A 23,507-nucleotide genomic window follows, 5' to 3' on the forward strand; every position below is an offset into this window, starting at 1 on the left:
GTGGGGAGAAGTGGAGAATACAGCAGGGCTTCAACCCTGTTTGAGTTTCTGTCCATTTAAAAGGGATAATTTGATATTTTGAGATACATTTTTTTGCTTCTTAGCCCAGAAATGTCCTGATTGGATTCACCGATCTCAGTGGAGTCAAACTGCACGCAGAGACATAAAAAGCCACCCATGAGTTTGTCTGATTAAAGCTACTACGAGGAACAAAAAGTGGCGGTGTCCGACCACCAGAACCCTTTTTTTATTTTTTATTCTCTCATTTTACTGCAGCAAGTTCTGACAGTCTGCCTCGCATGGTCCCCGGGTTCTGGTTCTCCCGTGCCCCCCGTTCCCTTTGGCAGACCCACCAATATGGGTTCCCGGGCCTCCAGCAGCACGGTGGTTGGCGGTGTTGGCTCCCAGCGGAGCAGCGAGGGCGAAGCTCCGCCCCCGAAACTGCAAACTGTGCAGTTTAAAAAGATAACCAACACCACTTGTCAGCAGTCTTCAAACTAACTGTAATGAGTTTCGTGTGGGTCACTGTGTGAGGAACAGCAACGGTGAACAACTAGAGAACAAAAAAAGAGCGTCTTTCTCCGAGCCGCTCCCCTGTAGGTTTTAAGCAGCTTATTAATAATTGAGCGAGGAGAGTTGTGCGATGGCAGATCTATCATGATTTCCCCCTCTGCGCCTGTCACAAGCCCTGCATGGCTAGATGGATATTGAATCAGCCTCTTTCACACAGTAGTTTTTTTGGGGGGAGGGCACAGGCAGGCCAGTTGCATTATTTCTTTACTCAAATATGTGATAATGAATTTCAGGCGGCGGCGCAGCAGTTGGCTCAGACTGTGGAAGAAAATCCCCAGATAAGACAGGATGTGTGAAAAGAGGAACACAGTATTTGAATGTGTAATTTGTGTGTATATTTAGTTCAAAGGCAGTTTTTTCTTTTCCCACAATGGTGTGTCTTCCATGTGTTATGGAGCTATTATGAAATGCATATCACAGTGTGTGTGTGTGTCCAGAAAAATAGTTTCTACTGCAGAATAATGAGATATGAAATGGAAAATGTGCGTGCACAGTTTCTGTGTGTTTGTGTGTATTTCTGCCTGTTTCCCTTAGGCCATCGAGCTCTGTCGTTTCTCTCTCTGTCACACACACACACACACACATTTCTTTTCCTCTTCTTTACTCATATCCCTCAGGACTAACTACCCACCCGTTTTGGGTCAAGCTGGCAAGAGCAGCGGATTGTTGCATAACATTTGTTTGAACATGCAGGGAGTGCTGGATAGCCGGAGTTTACCCACCGAGCTGTCATCGAGGGGAGCCGGGAAATAACTTCTGTTGGCGAAAAATGAAAAGCGGGTTTTTCCTCGGAACCGCTTCGCTGTGTTACTTCTCACTTTAATGACGGACGGAGTGTCTGCGCGGAAAGATGCCTAACCGCTGAATAATAGAAATCTCAGTTGGTAAAATCAGATGAGGGTTTTAAAAAATGCATGCGCCTCTCTGTCGTGTACCCCTCTCAACTTCAGGTAGCTCATGGTGGGCACGTTCTGATTCTGATAAACAGGCGGTGAATCCTCAGCACTTCTCAAACCAAAGTGGATGAACCTTTTACTGCTCCCTGCCTTTGTGTGGTCGTCTTTGCTTATCCACCCGGCTACAGAAATGGACAGAAACAACATGGCAGACTAACAGGCAGCCTCCCGCGCTCTATTGATCGATTCCTTTGATACGATTAGCTGCTTTTGTTGACACTCACACCGAGCCGCCGCAGCTTTGAGACAGCAACTCTCCTTGATTCAAAGTGTTCTCCCTCTGCTGTTTACACTTACCTCCGTTTTTCCACAACATCAGGCGCCGCCTCTTTTTGGCATTTTGGCATTTTGGCCAAGTATGAAAAATTATTGTTTGGATGTAGTTAGAATGAAGTTCGCTGACCAGACCTCTGTAGGAGCCCACTAGTGCACTGCATTAGCAAAATACACCCAAATCTCTGAATGAACTGTCGGTGCTCGAGTTGCATTTTGGGTAATTTAAGGGCCAGGTTTTGAGGAAGTATCCCCCTTCTGATAAATGTTTGACACAAGAGAAGGGGAAGTAGAATACTTTGTCCGAAACGTTAAAAAAAAGCAAGAGATTTTGGGGATTTTTTGTGTTATTATTTATTCAGAAATAACTGTGGCTGTGCAGATCTGATATTGTTTTCAACATCATGCGTTGATCAAGAGAAAATATATTGTATAGGGCTGTAAAGATATCATTTTTAAACCTGCTATATCTGCTCATTATTGTAAATTTCTGTGAATATTTTACTTTGGTGAAAGTATGAAGTGGCAATTCTACTGCTGCATGCTTCCATAATGTTGCTAATACAAATTAATGTTGAATTAAATGTAAGCTGCAGTGTCATTCTTGTATATTTAGTCCTGTCAGTCAGTATATGTGTGTGTGTATGTGTGTGTGTGTGTGTGTTAGTCCACTCATCCATCCATCTATCCATCCAATGCGGCTGTCTGGTGCTCCTGGCAACCGCCGGCCCCTCGGTGCCCTTAGATAAACACAGCTGCTCCCCTGCATCTGCAGACGCTGACAAGATTTGATCGGCTCCACTTAAAATGCCGTGTCCCCCCCCCCCCAACCCCCCCCCCCCCCCCCCCCCCCCCCCCCCCCCCAACGCTACAGGTCCAGAGCGATTCTCCAGCGATTCTCCATAAAAATGCACCAATCAAGATCCGTGTTCCCTGAAAAACATATAGCTTCTCCGTGGCGTTATCCGAACAACGGGCCCGCGCGCCGTCCATCAGCTTCACGTGGAGGTTCCGGGGGGGCGACCCGCTTATCTCAAGTGAACACAGCCTCTCTCACATCTTCCTCAGCTGATTTGATTTTCTTCCTCTCAACATGCCTCCGCTTGACGTCAGAGTGGGCCAACCGAAGATGCAAAGAATACAGAAATAAAGGCTTCCTCAAGCGCAAGTATGCTAATTAGAAAGACAAACACAAGAAACAGGAGAAAACCGTTTCTCTGAAAAGCAGGGAGTAATTATGAGGAGCTGGAGGACGGCAGTTCACGGTGCTATAACCTCGCTTCAGTTCAGTAAAACAGTCATTTAAAAGAAATCTTTACTGGCTCAGTCTACAGTCCGTACAAAGTACATAAGTGGCCACTTTGAACATAATGGTTTCATCACTCCAGAGGGCAATGCAATCATCCGTCTCAACCGTCCAAACCGGGCCATAAAGCAGAACATTTACATTATTTTTTATGTAAACACCATTATGAGGAATAACTGAGTCACTGTAGGTTCTATCTGTTACTGTAAATGAAAGTGTGAGAAGCTTTGAGAAGCAAAACGTCTGTTCAGCTTAAAGCAATAGTTTCTTTTTTAATTTCGCATTATTTTAACATAGTAACCCCTGCTTGCCTTGCCATCCGTTACCTTGTTGTTTAGTGACACCAGACGGGCTGCGCAGCGCTTCCAAAAACATCCGTTGCAGTCACAGACCGAACCTCTTATTCTCCATTAGTCCTGACCTGTCCTGACTGTGTAAGTATGATGTGAGGTGTCATGATCTGATGAGGAAGCTGAGGAGAGGAGAGGTGAGAAGGGAGAGAAGAGGGGAGGTATAGGGGGGAGAAATAATTAGAGGGGAGGTGGGGGTTTAAGTGGGAGGGCTGCAGATTGCCTGCTCAGGCTTCGGTCCTTGATTGCAGCCCTCCCGGTTATGTAAGTGAAGCCCGCTTTAACACTTCCTCTCTGACGACACAGTGATTGGACGGATAGAAAGAGCTATTCTCCTATAGACTGACTTCTATCTCCATAATTCCTGCGGTGCCTCCATCCACCGGGTCATTGGGTCTCCTTTGTTTCCTTGATTGCCCATTGTTCAACTCCGGCTTCTCCTCCCCGCATTGACCCATATCTACATCACTGATTTACAAAGGGCTTCGCTAATCATTAACCGTGAGCCTTGCGGATGGTTGCTCGCCGATGTTCCTGGAAAGCGAGCCGCTGTATATTCCATTAAGCCTGTGGCACGTGTTTGAAGAAAAAAAAAAGGGAACATCTGACAGGACCAACGGTGGCAAACGGGCGCTCTAATTGGCCATGGAGGGTGTGTGTGTGGGGGGGGGGTTGTTGTGTGAGAGATGTCGGGGTGTGAAAGCAGGTAGCCGAGGAAGAGAGCTAATTGGCGGATTCTTCAGTGAAAATCAAAAGAGAAGAAGAAGAGGAAGGGGGGGGGGGGGCAGACCTGGCTCTCATTAAAAACACATCCCGGGCTTCCCTTGCTCACTTTGCAAACAAATCGTGGTCGTATGGTCTTAAAGGAAGGCTATCAGCATTTCCAGGAATGAATGCTGATAAGACGTCAAATCAAAGGGGCCTCCGTTCAGGTAGCGATGGCGGAGGGATGATCACAGAGCTCGTGTGGGTAGATTGACTTAAGAAAAGAGAGTCATGCCTTTGTAGTGAGTTGTGTGTGTGTGTGTGTGTGTGTGTGTGCTGCCTACATCTAGGTTTTAATATCAAATTCAGTGCTCATCCCTCATGAGAGGTGGTGTGTTCTGACTTTCATCCACGCCTGAACGTATCAGGCTTGAAGTTTAAAGGTAATAGCGGTGTTGCAGTATAGACTGAATGAAAACGAGGCAGATATGGTGCGAGAGGCTCAATGACGTGCAATCACAGCGGCGCTGCGAGACCTAATCACCGGGCTTGTGTCTCGCTGGTTTGCCGACTGGCTTGTTTTCCATTGCCATCTTTCTTCATCAATATGTCATCTGATTGAATTACAGCTGGTTGGTGTTCAGCCGAGGAAATGAAGATGTGTGTTTTGTGAGCCTTTGTGTATGTGTTTGTGCGTGTATTTAAAAACTGCGTCTCTGGGCGTATACTGTACAAATGGGTGTAAATGTGTCTATTTGCATTCTAACTTTTTGTTGAAAGAAGCACATATGTACTGTATTGTTAACCTCCAAGGCAAGCAATAGGGAGTAAGACACTGTGTCTGTTTGATTGATTGTATCTGAATGTGTTTATGTGTGTGTTTCCATGGCTGTGTGTGTTCGGCCGAGTAAATTTAGCTCTCCTTCGGGCAGCCATCAGGTCTCCACTCTCTCCGTAGTTGACTCCGGCCCATGAATCCTGATTTCCCCTCCCAGCTAATCAGATAACGGTCCTCTGCTCTGGTCTCCAGGGATCAACCAATCAAACTCCACCATGTTAGCGCCATGGAAATGGCTCAGCCCATAAACGCATCACTTCCTCTTCGCTGTCTGGGCTTAGAACCATGCTTCACATTAAAGCTGAAACGGAGACTTACAGTAGCTTGTTGACAAAGACCCCAAAGTACTTGTAATTTTCTAAAACAAGCCTCTATTATTTGCGTTTTTTAGCACTATTTTTCAAAAATATTTGTAGACCAAGCAGGCTAAAGCATACATTTAAACAACAGTTGACGGTTAAAGAAAGAATGTCAAGAAAGCTGACCTTATTTGGCTATATTTAACTTTAGCGCCCGCAAACCAAAGCCATCATTTCTTCACTATAGCTACAACGGCACAATTATGTCAAGTTAGCGGATGGTAACACAGTGGCTGTCAGTAATAAACACGCTATCAACACAAAGGCTTTACCGATGTCTTGGCTGCCATTCGAGAACTCTATTCTATTTGTGTCGCTCTGTGACGCAACACTAATTAGATTACAGTCCCTGATTGGAAGCGCTGCATATAATTGAGCCGTAAACTGTGATATGATCCACATATGTATTATGGATTTTCTCCCTGTTTTCCGATCCATGCTAACGTTGAGGCACTTTTCTGTGTGCCGTCAGAGTTGGGGAGCAGTCAGTAAACAAACTCTTCTGTTTTTCGTGGAACAGATGGTATAATTACATATAAATTGTCTTGAATTAGCCGAAATAGAAAGATGAAGCTGAGTCCATGTAGCAGATAAGGCTAAAACTTTCCATCTAATGATTGCTAGTTTCAGAACATGAACATAAAAAAGAAAATGTGCAGAATCTGTTTATGTGGTTCAGGTGTGAAATTGAGACTTAAGTTATGTATCAGGATGCCTCAGAGTGGTCTTTGAAAACTGCTTCTCTTGAAATTGACGAGAAGTGGCTTCTGCGGAGAAGAAAATGCGGAGGGGGTTTTCGCTGAAAGTTAAAAAGCCTCTTTCAGCATTTCAGAATCGAGGGGGAATCAAAGACGGTAACGCTCCTTTGAGAAGTCGGCCGTGGAAAAGCAAAGCTCGAGTGTGTTTGTGTGTCAGCGGGAGCCTCCTTTACAGACTCTGGTCTGCTCGTCAAACTGCTAAAGGAGATGTTCACTGGCCCAGAGTCCTCCCACACACAGCTGCTCCCAAATAATCAGCCTGTGTGTGTGTGTGTGTGTGTGTCATTTCATATGTGTAGCCTTTTTTTTTATGATATGTCTATATGTGCTTGTGTTTGCACAGCCACACAGTGGCACACGGTCCTACCTGTGTGTGTGTTCAGGCTTGTTTGTCTGATCTCTTGGCACTGTGTGCGTCTCCCTCTTTATCCGACAGCTTCGTGCCTGTCCAGCCGCTCTGTCATCCCATTAAGACTTCTCCTCCCCAAGGAGGGGTCTGCCTGTGTGTGTGTGTGTGTGTGTGTGTGTGCTAGAGATCACAGTGTGCACTCTATTTGCTGAGCCAATTGGGACTCAAATATTTGTTTCATCCCAAACTGAGATATCCACCATCTGAAGAATAGGAGGAGAGAAATAAAGGCAGCTACTGTGCTACGCTGATCCTCAAGAGAGACATTTCTTTTTACACTTTTTGGAGCAGCACCACCGTAGGGGAGGTCAGAGGTCAAAGTGACAGAGCAGCATCCCTGGAGCTAACAAAGCCTCAGTGACGTGTGCAAAGAAATGTCAGGAGGGCAGACGGTTGCTGTCACAGAAGCTCCAACTTAGTTCTTTCGATTTGTAATTTATCTGTGTACTTCTGAAATACCAACATACTGGATATTCTGGTGTTTCTTGATAATTCTCATTAAAGTAAATGTGTTGCTGCTTGTGTTTAATAAATGGTTCAACATTGTGGGAAATATGCTAATTTCCTTTCTATCCAAGGGTTTAATGAGAAAATCGATACCACTTGTCTGATGTCTGTACGCTGAATATCAAGGTGCCGCCAGCAGCCACTTAGCTTAGCTTAGCTTAGCACAAAGACTGCAAAAAGGGAGAAATGGATAGTACTGCTAGCATCTGAAGGTAACTAAATCCGCCTACCAGCCCCTCTAAGGCTCACCAATCAACACCAATCATATCTTATTTGTTTAATCTGTACAAACAAAAAAAAGTGTAAAAGCAACAAGTTAAGGTTTTATGTGCTAAAATATTTCTTGGCAAGGAGCAGCGTCTTCCTGGAGTCTTATGCTAAGCTACGCAGCTTCTGGTGGTAGCATAGTATTTAAAGTCCAGACATCAGAGAAGGATTGATCGTCTCTAACTCTCTGCAGGAAAAGTGAACTTTTTCTTTAGAGTTTGTTGTGTTCTTTCTAGCACTTCATCCATTTCATGCAAAAGCAAGTTAAAACGTGAAATAAGTTTCAAAGTAATAATTGGCAAACGGACCCATATGTACTATATTAACATGAAACATCAACACTACTGTTCTCTGCGGTTTGGTTCTTGTTATGGTGGTTGGCTGGTTTTTGGAATGAACCTCTCTTAGTGCCTTCGTGTCATTTTTGCAGAAGAATTCACTTCGGCTGTGCCTTTTGCTTGTGTCCGCAGAAGGCCCCGTGATTTGGAGGATGCTGACCTACCCCCCCACTCGGCGAGCCCTCCTGGTGGGCTGCGGTCTTCAGATGTTCCAGCAGCTTTCCGGAATCAACACGGTCATGTGAGTGAAACCGTCCGCCACAATTTGACCCTCAGTCGTCCAGTACAGAGTCTGCAGTGGCCAGCGTGTAATGAGAGGCATATTGAGACACTTAATAAGTATGCAGCGGTTTAGGAGTTAAATCTATCAATTCAAACCATGCTCATCTTAGTATCCCTAGACTAGTAAGTGAAGTCTAAGTACACACACACATCCTCCCTTTTGAAGTCCTGCCTCTATGTCAGACCAGCTAAATAAACTGCTCTGGTGCTATGCAAGTTGACCAATTAACCGTACTATGTACCCAGACAGATACACGCTGAGTGCCACAAGTCAGTAGTGCAGTTGGAGAGGGTTGTTGCTCGAGGACACATGCGCAACAAGCATGTCTGAAGTATTGTCTCGCATTTACTGATTTAGTTCAGTTCACTTGCACCGGAGGAACCTCACCAAGGCCAACTGAAAATGTCCATCAGGAGTGAGAATTTAGCTCAGGATGTTAAATAACTAATGAGGGCAGAGACCAGGTTATCAGTAGTCCACAGAAAGCCGACCTGTGGCATACTGTGGTGTGCAAACTACTTACCTGGAAGGACGGGTATAGCAAAAAAACCCTGATGAGCTGCTGGTGAATCTTTTTGCCCACTCATCCCTTTTTAATGACACCAGCAAAAAAAGTTGAACTTTTAAGCGCATGTTCAGCCACTTTTGACCTGTAATTATTATGGTAGATGAACTGATTGCTGCCGTGATAACTTTCCAGCGTCGTTAAATCTCGTTAACTGCTGCGTAGTGTTCTATTTAGCACCTCGTGGATCAGTTGCTCTCATCCACCGAACTGGAGTGTGGTCCGCTGTTTTCATTTGTACCTTAAAAGTTACTGTGAGGAACTTTTAACTGGTTGTGAAACGGTCTCAATTCAATACCGATGCCTCTATGTGACCTACAAGTAAACGAGACCATCGGCGAGAAGATTGTCTGTTTCTATACAGTTACTCTTAATGCTTGTCAGGACCAGGACTGAGCGGGTCGGACTGTCACACCGCTGCAAGTGAAATTGGAATTTTTTGTAAAGGGACTCTGGTGCTTTTGTCCACAGGGACCGCCAAAATCAACACAACATGTTGTCATAGTAGCTTTATTATGAAGCAGCAGCATCTTGCAGTTTTTGCTGCCGGGCTGTTTTCAGGCTGAACTCTTAGTAACGGGAGCATAACCATCAAGTACATATATAAAACATTGGCAATAGTAATCTATTGTATCATACTTGACGCCACAGAAAACGTACATGTGCCACTTGGGTGCTTGGTGACTTCGTCACTCATCTTCCTCCTCGATCACATTGCCATTGACAAGGGACGTTCAAATGGGTTTTCATCTCTTTGGCCCTCGGCGTTAAACCTAAACAAGGATGATACATGACGGGTGAATCTGCGTGTCACCAGCCGTCCCTTTCAACGCCAGAGAGATCCTGACGGATGTGTTTGGATTAGCAGCACAGTATTAAAGCATAAAACATTTCTCTCATCTTTCATAACACGCGATACACCGGGGGGGGGGGGGGGAGCAGTGGCCCCGTTGCATCACTGCTCGCTTGCCTGCGAAGGGACGGTCCACCTTTCCCCTTTTATTCTTTTCGTATCTCTCCATCGGAGGAGATTGTGTCATCTGTCTCTGTCTCCTCTCCCCTCGGAGATCAACTATATTACTTGCTCTGTAAACAAGATGTGTGCTGTTGCTTAGCAACCGTCGGAGGCGAGAGCGCGATGGGAGGATAGGCGTGTTTTGTGTGCGAGTCCGCGTGCGTGAAACGTGAGACTGTGCGCTTCCGCGTGCGTTTGAAGTGTGCTCACGTGTGTGTGTGTGTGTGTTGTATGGACGTTTGCATGTGTGTGACATTCAGCTGTGGTTGTAACACACTGGATCGGTCACAAATCTCTATAAATACGTTTCCATCTCTCTCACTGGAGGTCTGTTCTCTCTTACTGTACATTCGTCTCCATCTCCTGTTGCCAACAGTATGAACAGCGCAGGGGGACAAACTTAATCCGTCACAACTTTCCCCGTCCGCCTTCCTTGTCTCTCTGACTTGCGTGTCTTTCTGAAAAGGTCTGCCATGCCGCTTTATCTGCGTGCTACACAAAGCATTCGCGCATATTTGATCAAGATGGTGTTTAGATTGTGTGATGTCTGTCACCTGGCATTCAAAATGTGTCTCAGGTTTACAAATTGAAATCTGACTGCCCTTTTTTATTCGCAAAAACACCCGCTGTGGCTTCCTTTGGGGATAATTGCGTCCTTCAAAATCGACATTAAAGACCTCATCCTGTTTGACAATCAATTCCTGAGGATAATGTCTCAGTTTGAGTTGTTTCCTTCGCACCACTTCCTGGAAGGAAACATTTTGTACACGTCCAAGTGCGCTAGAGATGTATCAGAGCAGTAGTTTATTATCCACGCCAGGGAAATCATGCAGGGGATTTGTTCGCGTGTGTGCAGGTGCGGCCGTCCGTGAGTAAGTGAGTAAGTGAGTGATTGAGTAAGTGAGTGAGTGAGTGAGTGTGCACTTGTGAGTCTGTCAACCGACAGTTTGCTATCAAATAACAGCCAATGATTGCCCATTCATCGTCGCTTGTTTTTGAGTTTGAAGTGTGTTTTGCAGCCCACTGGTCTAGACCAGACCTGTGGGACCAGCCCGCGGGACGTCAATGGGGAACTAGTACTAAAACTAAAATAAATGTTTTTTTCTAAAGTACGTAAATTGACGGACATCTGAGGCTTTGCTAGCTAAGCTGCAAAAGCTCAGAAGATGTTCGTTTTAGTGTTTTACTATTATATATGGTTATTACATGTGTATATTTGTTTGGATCATTATTCCTGCTGCAGCTGTTTAAGGTGGAGCTCATTTTAACTCCTGTGGGGGATGTGCAAAGCAACTAAAGCTGACAGACAAATGTAGCGAAGTAAAAAGTACAAAGTTGAACAAAATGGAAATACTCAAGTATAGTACCTTGAATTTGTACATAAGTACAGTACTTAAGCAAATATACTTAGTTATATTCCACCACTGATCATAACATTTACTCTTACCACTCGCAGCTTATCAAAACCATTCAATGTGCTGCTTTTTATAAAGAGCTGGAATAATATAGAGCAGGATTGAGTTCAGTCTATTGGTCCGGCCCTCCACAACAGTCCCTGTTTCTCATGTGGCCCCCTGGGAAAAATAATTGCCCCCCCCCTGGTCTAGACGGTGGTCAGCCAATGGTGGGTTGAGTTCATGCAATCATACATTGAAGCATGTGGTCACTGCAGACACACCTGGCGGAGATCTGTGACTTTATTTCGTTCTTTAAGAGAACTGCACACCTACACAGACACATTCTCATTTGGTCAGATAGATTGAAGGTTAGGAGTATATACTGTCGTGTTATATTGTTAATGGACACTATTTCTAACTCTCACAGGACCAACTCGGCAGACAAACAACTGTCAGGAGTTGTCGTGTGACGTTGATGGATCAGACAAGTTCAATCGGGGGGGAAATAAGTGAAAACACCTGTGCAGCCTGACCATGGATGCGGGCTTTAACGAGGACAGTGGAGGGGGTTTGGTCGTTTTTAAATCCTTCCAGGCTGCATTTACTCGAGGGTTTAAGTCTGTTATGTAATTTATCCAGGATGTGTTTGTGTGTTGGTCATTTTTGGCTCTAGCTATGTGAAAGATATAGTACTCAGGTTGTGCAATTCAGAACTGCGATTCACAAGGAAATTATAAAAAATACTATTCGACGAAACGTCATCACGTCACGGTAGTGTTGCGTATCGCCAGGATCCGGATCAGAATACAAAACAGCAGAGACCGGCCCGGTTCTTCTGAGGGAGCTTGCAATCAATACAGGCTTGAACCAGCAGACAGACAATTTCAGATGATGACCCAGGACACCAGTAGGCGACCAGGTGCTGCTGTGGAGGCGGGCCGCAGGGATGAAGGGAGCACCTACAGGTGTGACAGGTGTGATAACAGAGGACTTTTATACTAAATTCTAATTATCCGCATGTTCAGAGTACATCATGTCCTCAAACTGCTGGGAAAATAAATAAATAAATTAAGCAAAGAAAGATAACGATTCTAGACACAATCTTTGAGAGTGTCTGGTCAACCAGATGAGGGGAAAATAAGACACCAGTCCCTTCAAATCTTATAGCATGATAGTAATTTGATATATTTGATTGTTTTCTTGATTTCTCCCATCCATGTATGCTTTTGTTATTATGGGCAGCGTTGTGTGTTTTTTTCCCAGCATTGTCGCTCATCCTGTGTGCTTCTTACCTCTGTATACTTTGCCAGCCTGTCTGTTTACCAGCTGCCTTTTTAGTTCCCCGTGTGAAGCTGCCAGGCCAGCCCTATTAGCCGGTGAGATACAAAGGAGGTCTGGGGAGACGGGGAATCAGCAGGGCTTAGCGACGAGCCCCGCTCTCCCGGTCCCCAGCTCCTTTTTCCTCAGCTAACGCAAAAAAAAGGGCGGCGAGAGTAAACTGGCAGACTGGCAGCAAAAAAAAAGTTGCAATTCAAACTAGCAAGCACATATTGTCTGTCGCTCTGCTCTACCCGTCTGTTCTCTACAGTTGGGAACTTGACAGGAGCGGATTGATGGAGTTCACAGATTTCTTTTTTTTTTCGAGAAGTCGAATATGCTCAGACAAAGGCTACTTTTGAGTTCATCTTTACACATTGTTCCTTTTGACGCCATGCGCTCGAAGTGAGTGAGCCCCTCTGGCCGTCAGCAAGGGAATAAGGGAAAGTTAGAAGTTAGAATCAAACTGCCAACGCAACCAGTAAAACCTTGACCAACGAACAAACCATTTGATAGAGTTAGTTAATCTGTTTCCCACAGGTCTGCATTCTCAGCCCTGAGTCACTCGCTGCTCCTGAGAAACGTATGTATGTCTAAATCCCAGTCTGTCAAACACACTTGCAGATAACTGAGAGGACTCTGGATATGTCACTGTGATCTCACAGGAATTTGTTCCATCCAACATTCAATCAAAATAGCTCAGTGTGTCTCCCTGTACCGTACCGAGCCACGGATGTTTGGTGCGACCTGGATACAATGTTGAGTCTCTGTTCGTTCCGGGGAACATCGAAACATTTGAGGCTTCCACATTCATGTAATGTCCAAAGGGAGGCAAAGTCCCAAATTGGACCTTATTTTGGAGAAATATGTACAATAGTCAACGGCGTGAGACAAATATTTCAATTGCACATCTCTCGTCTTTGCACGATGTACGCCGCCGACACCAACACGGCGACTCGCTTTCTCAGCCGAGAGGCGGGAAGAACGCCGTCGTTCGTGTGAGTACATCCTGGTACGGAACACGCAGGCATCGTGTAGCTTCAGAGAGAGAGGGTTATGACGTCACTTACGAGACTTTTGGGTGTTTAGTCTTTCTACTTACATTTATTTTTGTCCGCAACAAAATCATACGAATTTGGTCCAACGTTTTATTTAATTAAATGGTTCTATTCTTGATCCCTGTGCGTAGTTCACGTGTGCTTTTAATTGGGTGGCAGAGAGGCTGGCGGACTGTCACAAAGAGAACATTGTGACAAGAGAGGCTGAAAGTGGAGCGAGGAGGGGGGGGGGGGGGGGGGGGGGGGCGATGGAGCCACTCCACTTTCATGGGAGAGGTGTTAATCCACCGTGGTGGCTTCATCACACGGTGTCCCTGCTGAGCTCTCCTTTCTTTCTTTCTTTCCTCTTCTCATGCTCAACGTGACTGACAACCATGCTCATCCAAATCAAACAGCTGAAGTTGAATCAAGCCACTCGTTTCCACCATTAATTAACAGCGAACTCCCTCAAAGATGGCGGGTGGGATGATCAGTGCTTGTTCAGCTGCACACTTGGTGCAGGTCCACGTCACACATACTTGCATGCAAATGAGTTTCCTCGGCGGTGGCAGTGTGCGGTCTAATCACATGCATTTATGCAGACAGGTTCGGAGGATCTTCGTCCACACTTTTGGTTCGGCAGCGATTATTCCAGTAAAACACACAACCACCGAATCCAATTAGAAGTAATTGGCAGAGATGTGGGTGAAATCACTCCCTTTAGTTAGTTAGTTACAGATGTGTCACTTGGGCATCACCGCTTTTGATTGACTTTTCGGTGTAATATTTAGAGAACAGACTTGGTGTAGCAGCAGGAAAAAGCAGTTTATTAAACTTATGTAACTTTTTTTTTTTTTTTATCAAATGATTTTTTGACCATAAAAAAAAACATGATTTCAGCTGGATTTTGCAGAATAGTATGGTCACAACCAAGTCAGGAAAACATGATTTTAGCCCTCCCTTCACTAAACTCAACATTTTCTATTTAATATAACTCAGTCGCTATATAAACAGTCAACATTTAGTCCATTTTAATCAAACCCACGGGCTGGGTGCGCGGGCATTTGAGATGGAAACAAGTAAACGACAAGTGGGAAAACCAATGTTTGCTTGACATCTGGGCCGAAAAGAGCATGCAGAATATGCTCAATAAAGTTCACAAAAATAGTGACGTTATATTTATATTTTTTGTTTATATATTTGACCTTTATTTACCAGATAAGGCAACGATGACCTGGCTAGCAACAGGAATCAAGTCGTTACAAAAGAATAAAACATAGAACATCTCAATCAATCTCATACAATATGTAAATATATATATCTATAATATATTTACCTAGTCTATGGTATGTTTTGATTTATGTGGTTATTGATGAAAAACCTGCAGGAACAGTCGACCTCCTACGGAGCTTGTTTTTGTTATGACCACAGACATGATCTGAACTGAACACTGCAGAATATCTTGACAGGTATGCGAGTACATGCACATGGTCACACACCTAACGCTAATCCGTGCCTCCCTGCCCTCACTCACACACACACACACACACACACACACACACACACACACACACACACACACACACACACACTCACACACACTCCGGTCAGCGGAAGCCTTTGTGATGAGAGATGTATTTGTCAATAATACATCTCCCAGGAACCAGAGAGAGTGTCAGGTGGTGCGTCTGGTCTGCTTGTCTTTCTGCCAGCGTGAGTTGGTGTCCCTGAATGCCTCTCCGCCTGACTGCCTGCCAATGGATGAAAGGATGGATGGGGTTCATAGATCACATAGATAGATAAATAGATGGATCCTTTGACGGCGCTTCTTTCTCGACTATTTTTCTTCCAATCTCTCCACCTTTCCCACTCCGTTCTGTCCGCTCGTAAATGTGGGGAAATGCGGTACAGCAGTGGGTCAATTAGATATCACCCCCTCCCCATTAGCCACGGCATCGTTTCGATTGAATTAGCCACATCATCTGGCATGTAAAAGGTCAGCATGGGCTGGTGGGGACGGCTGTGTGTTTGTTTGGATCTCGTCTGGGGCGGGTCAGCGGACTGTGTTGACAAAGCGGCAGGGGGAGAGAGGGGAAGGAGGACGGAGAGAGACGAATTGAGCCGGAGAGGTGGGGGGGGGGCAAAAGAGACAGATAGGGTAGGACAGAGGAAAGAAAAATGACATTGATGGTGATGAAGCGGAGGAAGGTGTGGAGGGGGGTCAGGGCCGATGACAGGCAGAGGGAGGGTGAGATAGATGTATGTAGGAAGACAGAAAACGGGAACAAGAAACAGTTAGAAAAACCATGTGTTCGTTCAGTGGTTGTTTTTCTGCGGTTCCTTTGGTACATTCTGTAACAAGCAGTATGACAAGGTCAGGCATCATTTGAGAGAAAAGTATTCCTGTCATGTTAGAGTAATAAATTATTAGGCTGCATGTTGCTGCAGTGAAGTAGTTGGCGAAAAGTCCAACAGGAGATATTTTGGTCGGATATCTGTGGTCAAGGTGACATTTTTCAACTTCTGTCGGAAGTACCTTTCGTACCTGCTTCTTCTTTACAGCCAGCAAAACGCCTGAAACGTCTTCGTTTCTAGTACTAGCTGATATGAAAGAACAATTAAAACATATTCCTGAAGACATCTATCTATTTACCTCTTGTTTATTTGTCAGATGGCCAAGGCGACATTGTTTTGTTTCTTCTACTCTTGTTTACTGGCTGATTACATCCACGTGTAGCCTACAGCGCCAACTTCTGACCAAACTACGCTGTCGATTATTTGCTCCAGTCTAGTCAATGGAGACGCATTTGTTTACTTAAGATTAGCTTGGGAATTGAATGGAAACACTGCTACTGTCTGTTCATTCAACTTGTGATATGTTATAAATTGTTAAAAAAAAGGACAAAAAATAAAAGACCCCACAAATGCCTTGAGAAACCAAACATTATGGTGTTTTATACCATGTATCTATTGCATGATAAATAAAGATGATAATGTGATAGAATATGATACGATGAGTGCGAGTTGTTGTCGGTGGGCAGTTGGGTGTTTTGTCGTTGACGCGGGCCAGTTGGCCCTCACAGATGGTCCCGCAGACAAATGTCATGTTGGAAATGTCACGAAACGCCAGTTTTTACATGGTCACACTGCTGGCAAGACAGCAAGTAGCTGGCAGAGCCCACTCGGTCGTGTGTGTGTGTGTGTGTGTGTGTGTGTGTGTGTGTATGTGTATGTATGTTGAGAGAAATGCCAAAATCTACAGTTGTTTTTTATGTGTTCCTGTGTGTGTGTGTGTGTGTGTGTGTGTGTGTGTGTGTGTGTGTGTGTGTGTGTGTATGTGTTTTAAAGTATTCATAAGTAGCTTAACCATGCCAACCTCCTCCACCGTCTCCAATGGAGTCGCAGCGAGATCCTCTATAATGAGAAATATTCAAATTTTCTCTTCTAATCAAATGCACACAGGAACACATTACCCCTCACTTCAGCGCAAACACCTCATTTGCTTAATAGCAAGATGTCATTTTGTGAAGCATGCTTACTCTCCGGATGGAGCGGCACTTACAATGTGTATCGTACACACTTTAGCAGAGGGCTTGTATATTACAGGAAGCTATGTATAACAAGGAGAAATTACAGCAAAACGCCTGGTAGACTGACGCTCGTTTTCTTGTAGTCACCCACACAGGTGTTTTCACTTGTGTTTCCTGATTAGACATCTTCTCAGGACTTTGGGCGTGGACACACTGTGCGTGGTTGACGTCAACCTCGGTCCTTTGTTAGCTCTGCTGGTTCAGTTTGCTCCCTTTAGGGCGGGGCAACTCACACCTTTTGTCCTTGTTCTGCGGAAGACGTTTTGACTTGTCGGGGTAGGAGAAGCACAGGTGTAAATTAGCAAAATTAATGGCGGCTGAATTCCATTGAGCTGCGTTGCTTTCGTGGGTCACCGGGGCCACTTGAGATCCGTGAGAGAACGGAACAGAGCCCTCGTTAGTGTTATCAGTAACACCTGTGCTTTTCCTACAAAGACAAAAGTAGAAGTTGTGCTGTGAGGAGGCCTTTAGCCAACTTCAGCCTGAGCAGAGGCGCAATCAGTGAGGATATTGAAACAGCTGTGTCCGAGTGCAGGGCCTAAATATAGTTGGAGATCACATACTTGTCTCATTGCCATTACCAGAAGACTGACTGCATCGATCACAACGTTACCGGTCCAAGCCACCGCTGAATGAAAGTTATTCAATATTTGGATTTTAATATTTCCTACATTACGTTATATATATGTTAGCTCCCACTTTTTTTTCTTAGAACTGGACCTTAATGTCACTTGCCATCTTTCGAAAGTTATTTTATCCAACAGGTTGATTATTTTAACCATTGCACAGTTTGAAGAAATGCAATGCATTTCGGGGCTCATGTCTCGTACCCCGAAAGTCTTGCTAATGTAGTATACATGGGGGCATTTCTTGATGCACCACACACTCAAATCTACCACATACCACATGATTTTTCAAAGAGAGATTAAATTTGCCTAAATTGAACTTGTTGCGTAAATTAGCGCTACTTACATGCAAAGTTTTGCTGTTTTTACATCCGGCCTTTAAGCTGTAATTTGGTCCACCCTAACAGGTGCAACAAAGCACAGAGAAGGAAATCAAACCGAGTGTACACACACACACACACACACACACACACACAGAGTTCTGAGAAGAGGTTTAATCAGGACCAATAAACAAAAACACTTGTGTGGATGACCTTAGACGTTCAGGTCCCACGGCCCTTATTTACTTTTTTTGAACCCCTTAAAATGAATTTTATTCGCAGTGGTATACGTACTGATTGCCGTAACTGCTGCAGAAGTGTTGCCCTGTGTTTCTTGGTGACGTATGAGTGATTTTTAGCCACTTCATGGAGGTCAGCCGGGCAGTGTGTTTTTAGTCTGTAATGATGCCAGACATCTGCAGACGTGTGTGTGTGTGTGTGTAGTTCTGATTCAGAACATCCAATCTGCAGTGTAGCTATTTGGGCTACTCGTTTCTTGTTCCAGAGCATAAAAGTGATGCTGCTCTGTGTTCGCATGCATTCATTTGAAAAATGGGCCAGTTCCCGTGAGGATCTCTGTCTCTCTGTCTCCGCAGACACATCTTTTCCTGTCTGTCCATTTGTTCTCGTTTTCACACCCGCATCCCTCCTCCTCTATATTCTGTGAACCATTCCTTCCTCCTCTCACCTTTCCATCCTTTTTCTCACTCACTTCCTGCTCTCTCCCCCCCCCCCCTCCCTGCCTCCTTCTGTTTCTCCTCTCTCACACCTTTAGTCTCTTACTCAGTCACTTACTTGGTCACTGGCTCGTTCATTCACACCCACTCGCCGCTTGGCCCACTAACGCACACACTTACACTTGTTTGCTCGCTCAATCTCCCTCTCTCGCTCTCTCCCTTTGTTGCCTTACCGCCTCTAAATCTATACTATTAAGTTTCATAATGAGATCAGCGCTCCGTCAATAGGTCGCACTCTGTTAGAGCGTTCTGTCTTCTAGACGAGGGAAGCCTTCCCATTAGTTCTCCTTCACACTCTCTCACGTATAGGTTTGTCATCGCTCATCATCAACGTCTCCAGCAGCGTCATGTCCTCCTCTGTCAATCAGGTAGCTCCCTTTTGTTTTTCCTCTGGACTTGAAAAGAGAGGGTTTTGGTCGGTTTTCAAGTACCGTATAATTTGGTGTGTTTTGGCAAATCATTTTTTAATAAAGACTTATTGTTTACCTTCCAGGTTTGATTACCTGACGACGTAGCGATAATACCTGAACAAAAGGCTTCATGATGTTCCAATAATAACTGATATGAGCTTTGTCTGGTCTGCTGTCTCTAAAGTTACATTTAAGCTAAACCTGAGGTTTGACTTTTTGCAGACGGACCTCTGATATCAAAGTCACACACTTTCTACAGCCAGAAGCCTCGGCTATACTTTCTGCGAGGATGTTCGCGTGGACATTTTGGGATCTTTTACCACGTGTGGGTTTGTCCTCGCCACAAACCCACATTGTCATAGCTCCTCAATTTGTTCCTGTCGGCGCAAGCCCCTTTCATATTGCTCTGGAATGAACTGAAAGCAGTCTGTCTGAACGGTGGCAAATCGGATTGGAAACGTGGGAACACCTTGCAAATGGTTTTTCAGAAATGTGGGATTTGTAGCTAAAAAAAGAAAGCTAAGCCACCAGTGTGGGCCCTTTCGGACCGCATGCCGTGAACTCCCAAGAGTCAGCGGATCCAGTAATGTGTCAGTAAATGTCAACCATGAGTCAGCGGCGTCCTCTCATCGCCACCCATGTGAAACGGGCGAAGAACAGCGGGGCGCGATCAAGTGCGAGAGGGAGATGGAGTCGAGCGGAAATATTGACCATTATCTACGTCAATTAGCTTATTGGGGAAACGGCAGTCAGGCCTGTATTCAGTGGAAATTGACAGTAGACGCTGGCAGAAAGAAAATTGAATGACTTCTCTCAAAAGGACCTGCAATATATTTGCAGAGTCTGGTTTCAGGGATTGGATTTATTCCACTTTTAGCTGGCGATAGGAGGAAATTACTACCTGACAAGTTGGTGACATGCGATACAAGAACTAAATACATAAACGTACCCGTGAAATGTGTAGTCTCTCTCTCTCTCTCTCTCTCTCTCTCTCTCGCTCTCTCTCTCTCTCTCTCTCTCTCTCTCTCCCGCTGCATCTGTCTCCCCGGCTGACGTCCACGTTGTCGCTCTCCATTAATGTGCTGAATGGGAGGTTTGGAATGGAAGCGTGACAGGAGTGTGGATCCAGGTTTCCATTTTCAGATCTGGGGTCAGGGCCAGATCACACCTTCCCGTGTTGGCTTCGCGCCGCCGCTCCGCAGGGTGTCTTATGTAAAAGAAGACGGTGGGTGGGTGTTTGTGTCTGTGTGTGGGACAGAGGAAGGTGACATCTCCGTTGCTCATTGTGAGTGTGAAACTCCCCTCAACCTCTCTTAATGCTTTGTATCTATACAGAGGAAGACAACAACTCAATGGAGGTCAAACTAAAATGACTTCAAAACAGCCTGATAATCATGGATCATTACCAGCGCACTGTGGTTTGGTCTTTGAGCACGTTGTCATCGGCTGTGTGTAATGACGGACGAGCGAGGATTGAAAGCTTATTCTTCTCGCTGCAAATGGCTCTCGATAATGAGCGTTCTTAATGAGGTCTATTCAACACGCAAAGCAGAATATGTGGAGTGTTTTTAACCCACGTGCAGTTGTGACTGATATATTGATATATATATATATATATAGTGCATCTGTCTCTCAGATTTTCATTCCAACCAAATGCAGTATCAACTGAACCCTCTAACACTATTTAACATGCTTCAACGGTAATTATTTTTCTTTCAGAATGAAACCGACCTGGATCTCGATGGATTTAGTGTTGGACCATTTCCTAAATATTATGGGTTGTTCTCTTTAGTTTAAGCTCAGAATTTAAAGCCACAGAGTTGCTGCATAATTTTAGCATGTTCTTCATTTTCCTTCACTCAGTGCAGCTTATGAAATCACTGCAGGCTCCCAGAGGTCCAGGTAATTGGACCAAATCCAATCCTGACTCACCTCTGACCCCCCCTCAGACTCCCTCTTATTAAAGCTAGTTTTCCATCAATTGTTACTGTTTAATAACCTTACTTTTTCTCAGTAGTTGTGAATTATGATTTTTTTTTATTATTCTTTTATTGAAGTCTGCTCTGAGTCTTCGAAGATCAAAAAAGAAGACTAAGAATATATATTTTTGGACATATCGGACAACCTCAGAGGTATTTTTCATCCAGGTCCTGTTTGACTGCCTCGGAGGGTTTCCTGTCACTCTGTGAGTGGTGGTGGGTGTTTCAGACTGAGAGGTGTCGCTTTCTATCAGGGGTGACAGTTTGAATCTGGCCCATTTAGGCTTGCAGCACTGCAAAAAGACAAAAGAATCCTAAAGATCAAGAATGTTATCAATGTCATGGAGAGAAATACCAGAAAAAAACAAACTACGCAAAAGGTTTGACCTATTGCCAGTTTGTCGCCTTAATTAAAATGCATTTCCAACATAAAACACACTTCACTGTCAGTCACATTCCATTCCCAAATAAATAGCTCATTAAAGTACAAATTATTGAGCAAGGAAAATACAAACAACACTGACTCCCAGAAATGAACAACATGCCATCTTGGAGAGTTTTAACGACATGCCAAAATAAATACCGAGCTCTGTCTTAAGCACAATGTTCTGTGTGTACCCATTAAAATGATGCATTCTCGTCCGGGGGGGGGGGGGGTCATGAGACTACTGAGCAGCAGCACTTCTTTATGCATTGATCTCTTGTCCGACAGTTTCTCCCTCGACGCTGTGCGATGACGAGCAACAAAACCCCCCAAAAAATGAAGCAAACGCTCGTAAGCAAAACCTGATGCTCTCCGCAGATCTGCGAGGAGACGCGAGGAATCAGAACGGACACTGCATAAATCTTTTTCAAGGCTGTCTTTTGTCCTGCTAACGGCAAACAATTTAACATTTTTCTCAGGAGGACCCAGGGATCACAGGATGAACATACAGAGTTATCAGGACTAGACAGGCACCCCTTGAGTGTCTGTTGGGGGGCTTTTAAAGTCATATCTGAGAGGCTTTTAACACAAGATGTTCTTTTTTGTTTTTGTAGGCTTTTACTCACAGTATTGAACTGTGTGTGTGTGTGTGCGTGTGTGTGTGTGTGTGTGTGTGTGTGTGTGTGTGTGTGTGTGTGTGTGTGTGTGTGTGTGCTGTAATCAGTAAGATGCAGGGCTAGAGATGGAACACAGCAGGCTGCACTGGTGAGAACAAATAGTGCTTTTACACCCGCTGCTGCTCCAAAAATCAACTCATTTCTTCTGTGTGTGTGTGTGTGTGTGTGTGTGTGTCCACGTGCATGTATTTGTGTCCATTCGGCACATGCGTTTGCTGATATATATAAGTTTGCACATGGATAATAAAGCCGCCTGTAACTTTTTACCGCCTTGAACAGAGTCCTCGCAGGTGCATGTGTTCTTGTGCAGCCGTCATGTTTTTTTTTTTGGCCCTCCATCTCAGTTACACAATATCATAATTGAAGTTGGATGCGGACCCCCTTGCAGCTGTTGACCGCAGTCTGTTTTAGAGCCTCGTTGATGATGATTGGAGGTAATCTGCCTACGTGGAGCAACATGGTGCCAGAGTTGCAAGTATAATTATACTGTATGAGACCAGGGGAGAGGATGAGAGAGGGGGGGGGGCATTGAAAGTGACTGGTGACAGACTATTTATAGCCGATCGCTAACTGTTTCTACATGAGTGGCTGGTACTCAAGTAGAGAGGCTGTGATTGGTGGATGAGTGTTTGGCTCTCAAGATGAGAGATTGTGGTTGGTTTCTTGCCTTCTCTCGAATAATGATGTCTTATATATTCATTTTTCAGAATATCGTTTTGAGACTTGTGTATTATTACTGTATGTAATACGGATTTATTACCTTTAGTAAACATGAGTTTATGGTCTCAATCGTCAAGTTGTAATAAACCACAATGATCCTTTCATTTTGCTTTGTCTTTGGCTGTCTATCTGGTGTATTAGACTGGGACAAATCATTGTTTTAACTTTGTCTTTGTGTCCCACAGGTACTACAGCGCCACCATCCTGCAGATGTCGGGAGTGCGGGACGACAGGCTGGCCATCTGGCTGGCCGGGCTCACCACCTTCACCAACTTCCTGTTCACCCTGCTGGGAGTGTGGCTGGTGGAGAGAGTGGGGCGCAGGAAGCTCACCTTGGGCAGTATCGTAGGTAAAGTCCTTCAAAATGTCCCCGTCGGCTCGTGACATCTGAAGACCCCCAAAGGTCATTGTCTTGCACGTTTATGTGTTCTAATTCTCTGGACAGGGACATGTTTGAGTTTGAGTCTGCTGGCCATCGGTTTCCTGATGACGGCCCAGCACAGTCCTCCTGTCACCTTCCACCCATTAGACCCATCTATGGCCAACTCCACCTGCTCCAAATACCAGTAAGTACTTACTCGTGGAGTTCAGTTTGGTTTCAAGTAGCATTCATTTAGCTACAATGGAGACAATGAACTCTCATCATCTCCCTTTATTACAAACCATGAGCAAAAATAATAACTCCCTCATTACTAATTACTCCTACTGCTAACTAGCACCCCAATTAGCAATTTGCTGTTTTATTCCCCTCTCCAGAAGCTCTTCACTGGG

At 44.8% G+C, this 23,507-nt stretch overlaps 1 protein-coding gene across 1 annotated transcript in view; it reads left to right on the top strand.

The window, feature by feature from the left end:
• LOC306713739 (proton myo-inositol cotransporter-like) overlaps positions 1–23,507 on the top strand; it is a gene marked incomplete at both ends in the record, with an annotated part of 50,492 nt that overhangs the window by 23,094 nt on the left and 3,891 nt on the right. Inside the window, 3 exons of the mRNA XM_079183555.1 lie at positions 7,772–7,880; positions 22,922–23,085; positions 23,182–23,302. Of these exons, the coding sequence (XP_079039681.1) occupies positions 7,772–7,880; positions 22,922–23,085; positions 23,182–23,302 (394 nt within the window). The remainder of the gene's footprint in view (positions 1–7,771; positions 7,881–22,921; positions 23,086–23,181; positions 23,303–23,507) is intronic.

This window comes from Pholis gunnellus (genome assembly GCF_910591455.1).
Source record: "Pholis gunnellus genome assembly, chromosome: 22".
Taxonomy (NCBI): domain Eukaryota; kingdom Metazoa; phylum Chordata; class Actinopteri; order Perciformes; family Pholidae; genus Pholis; species Pholis gunnellus.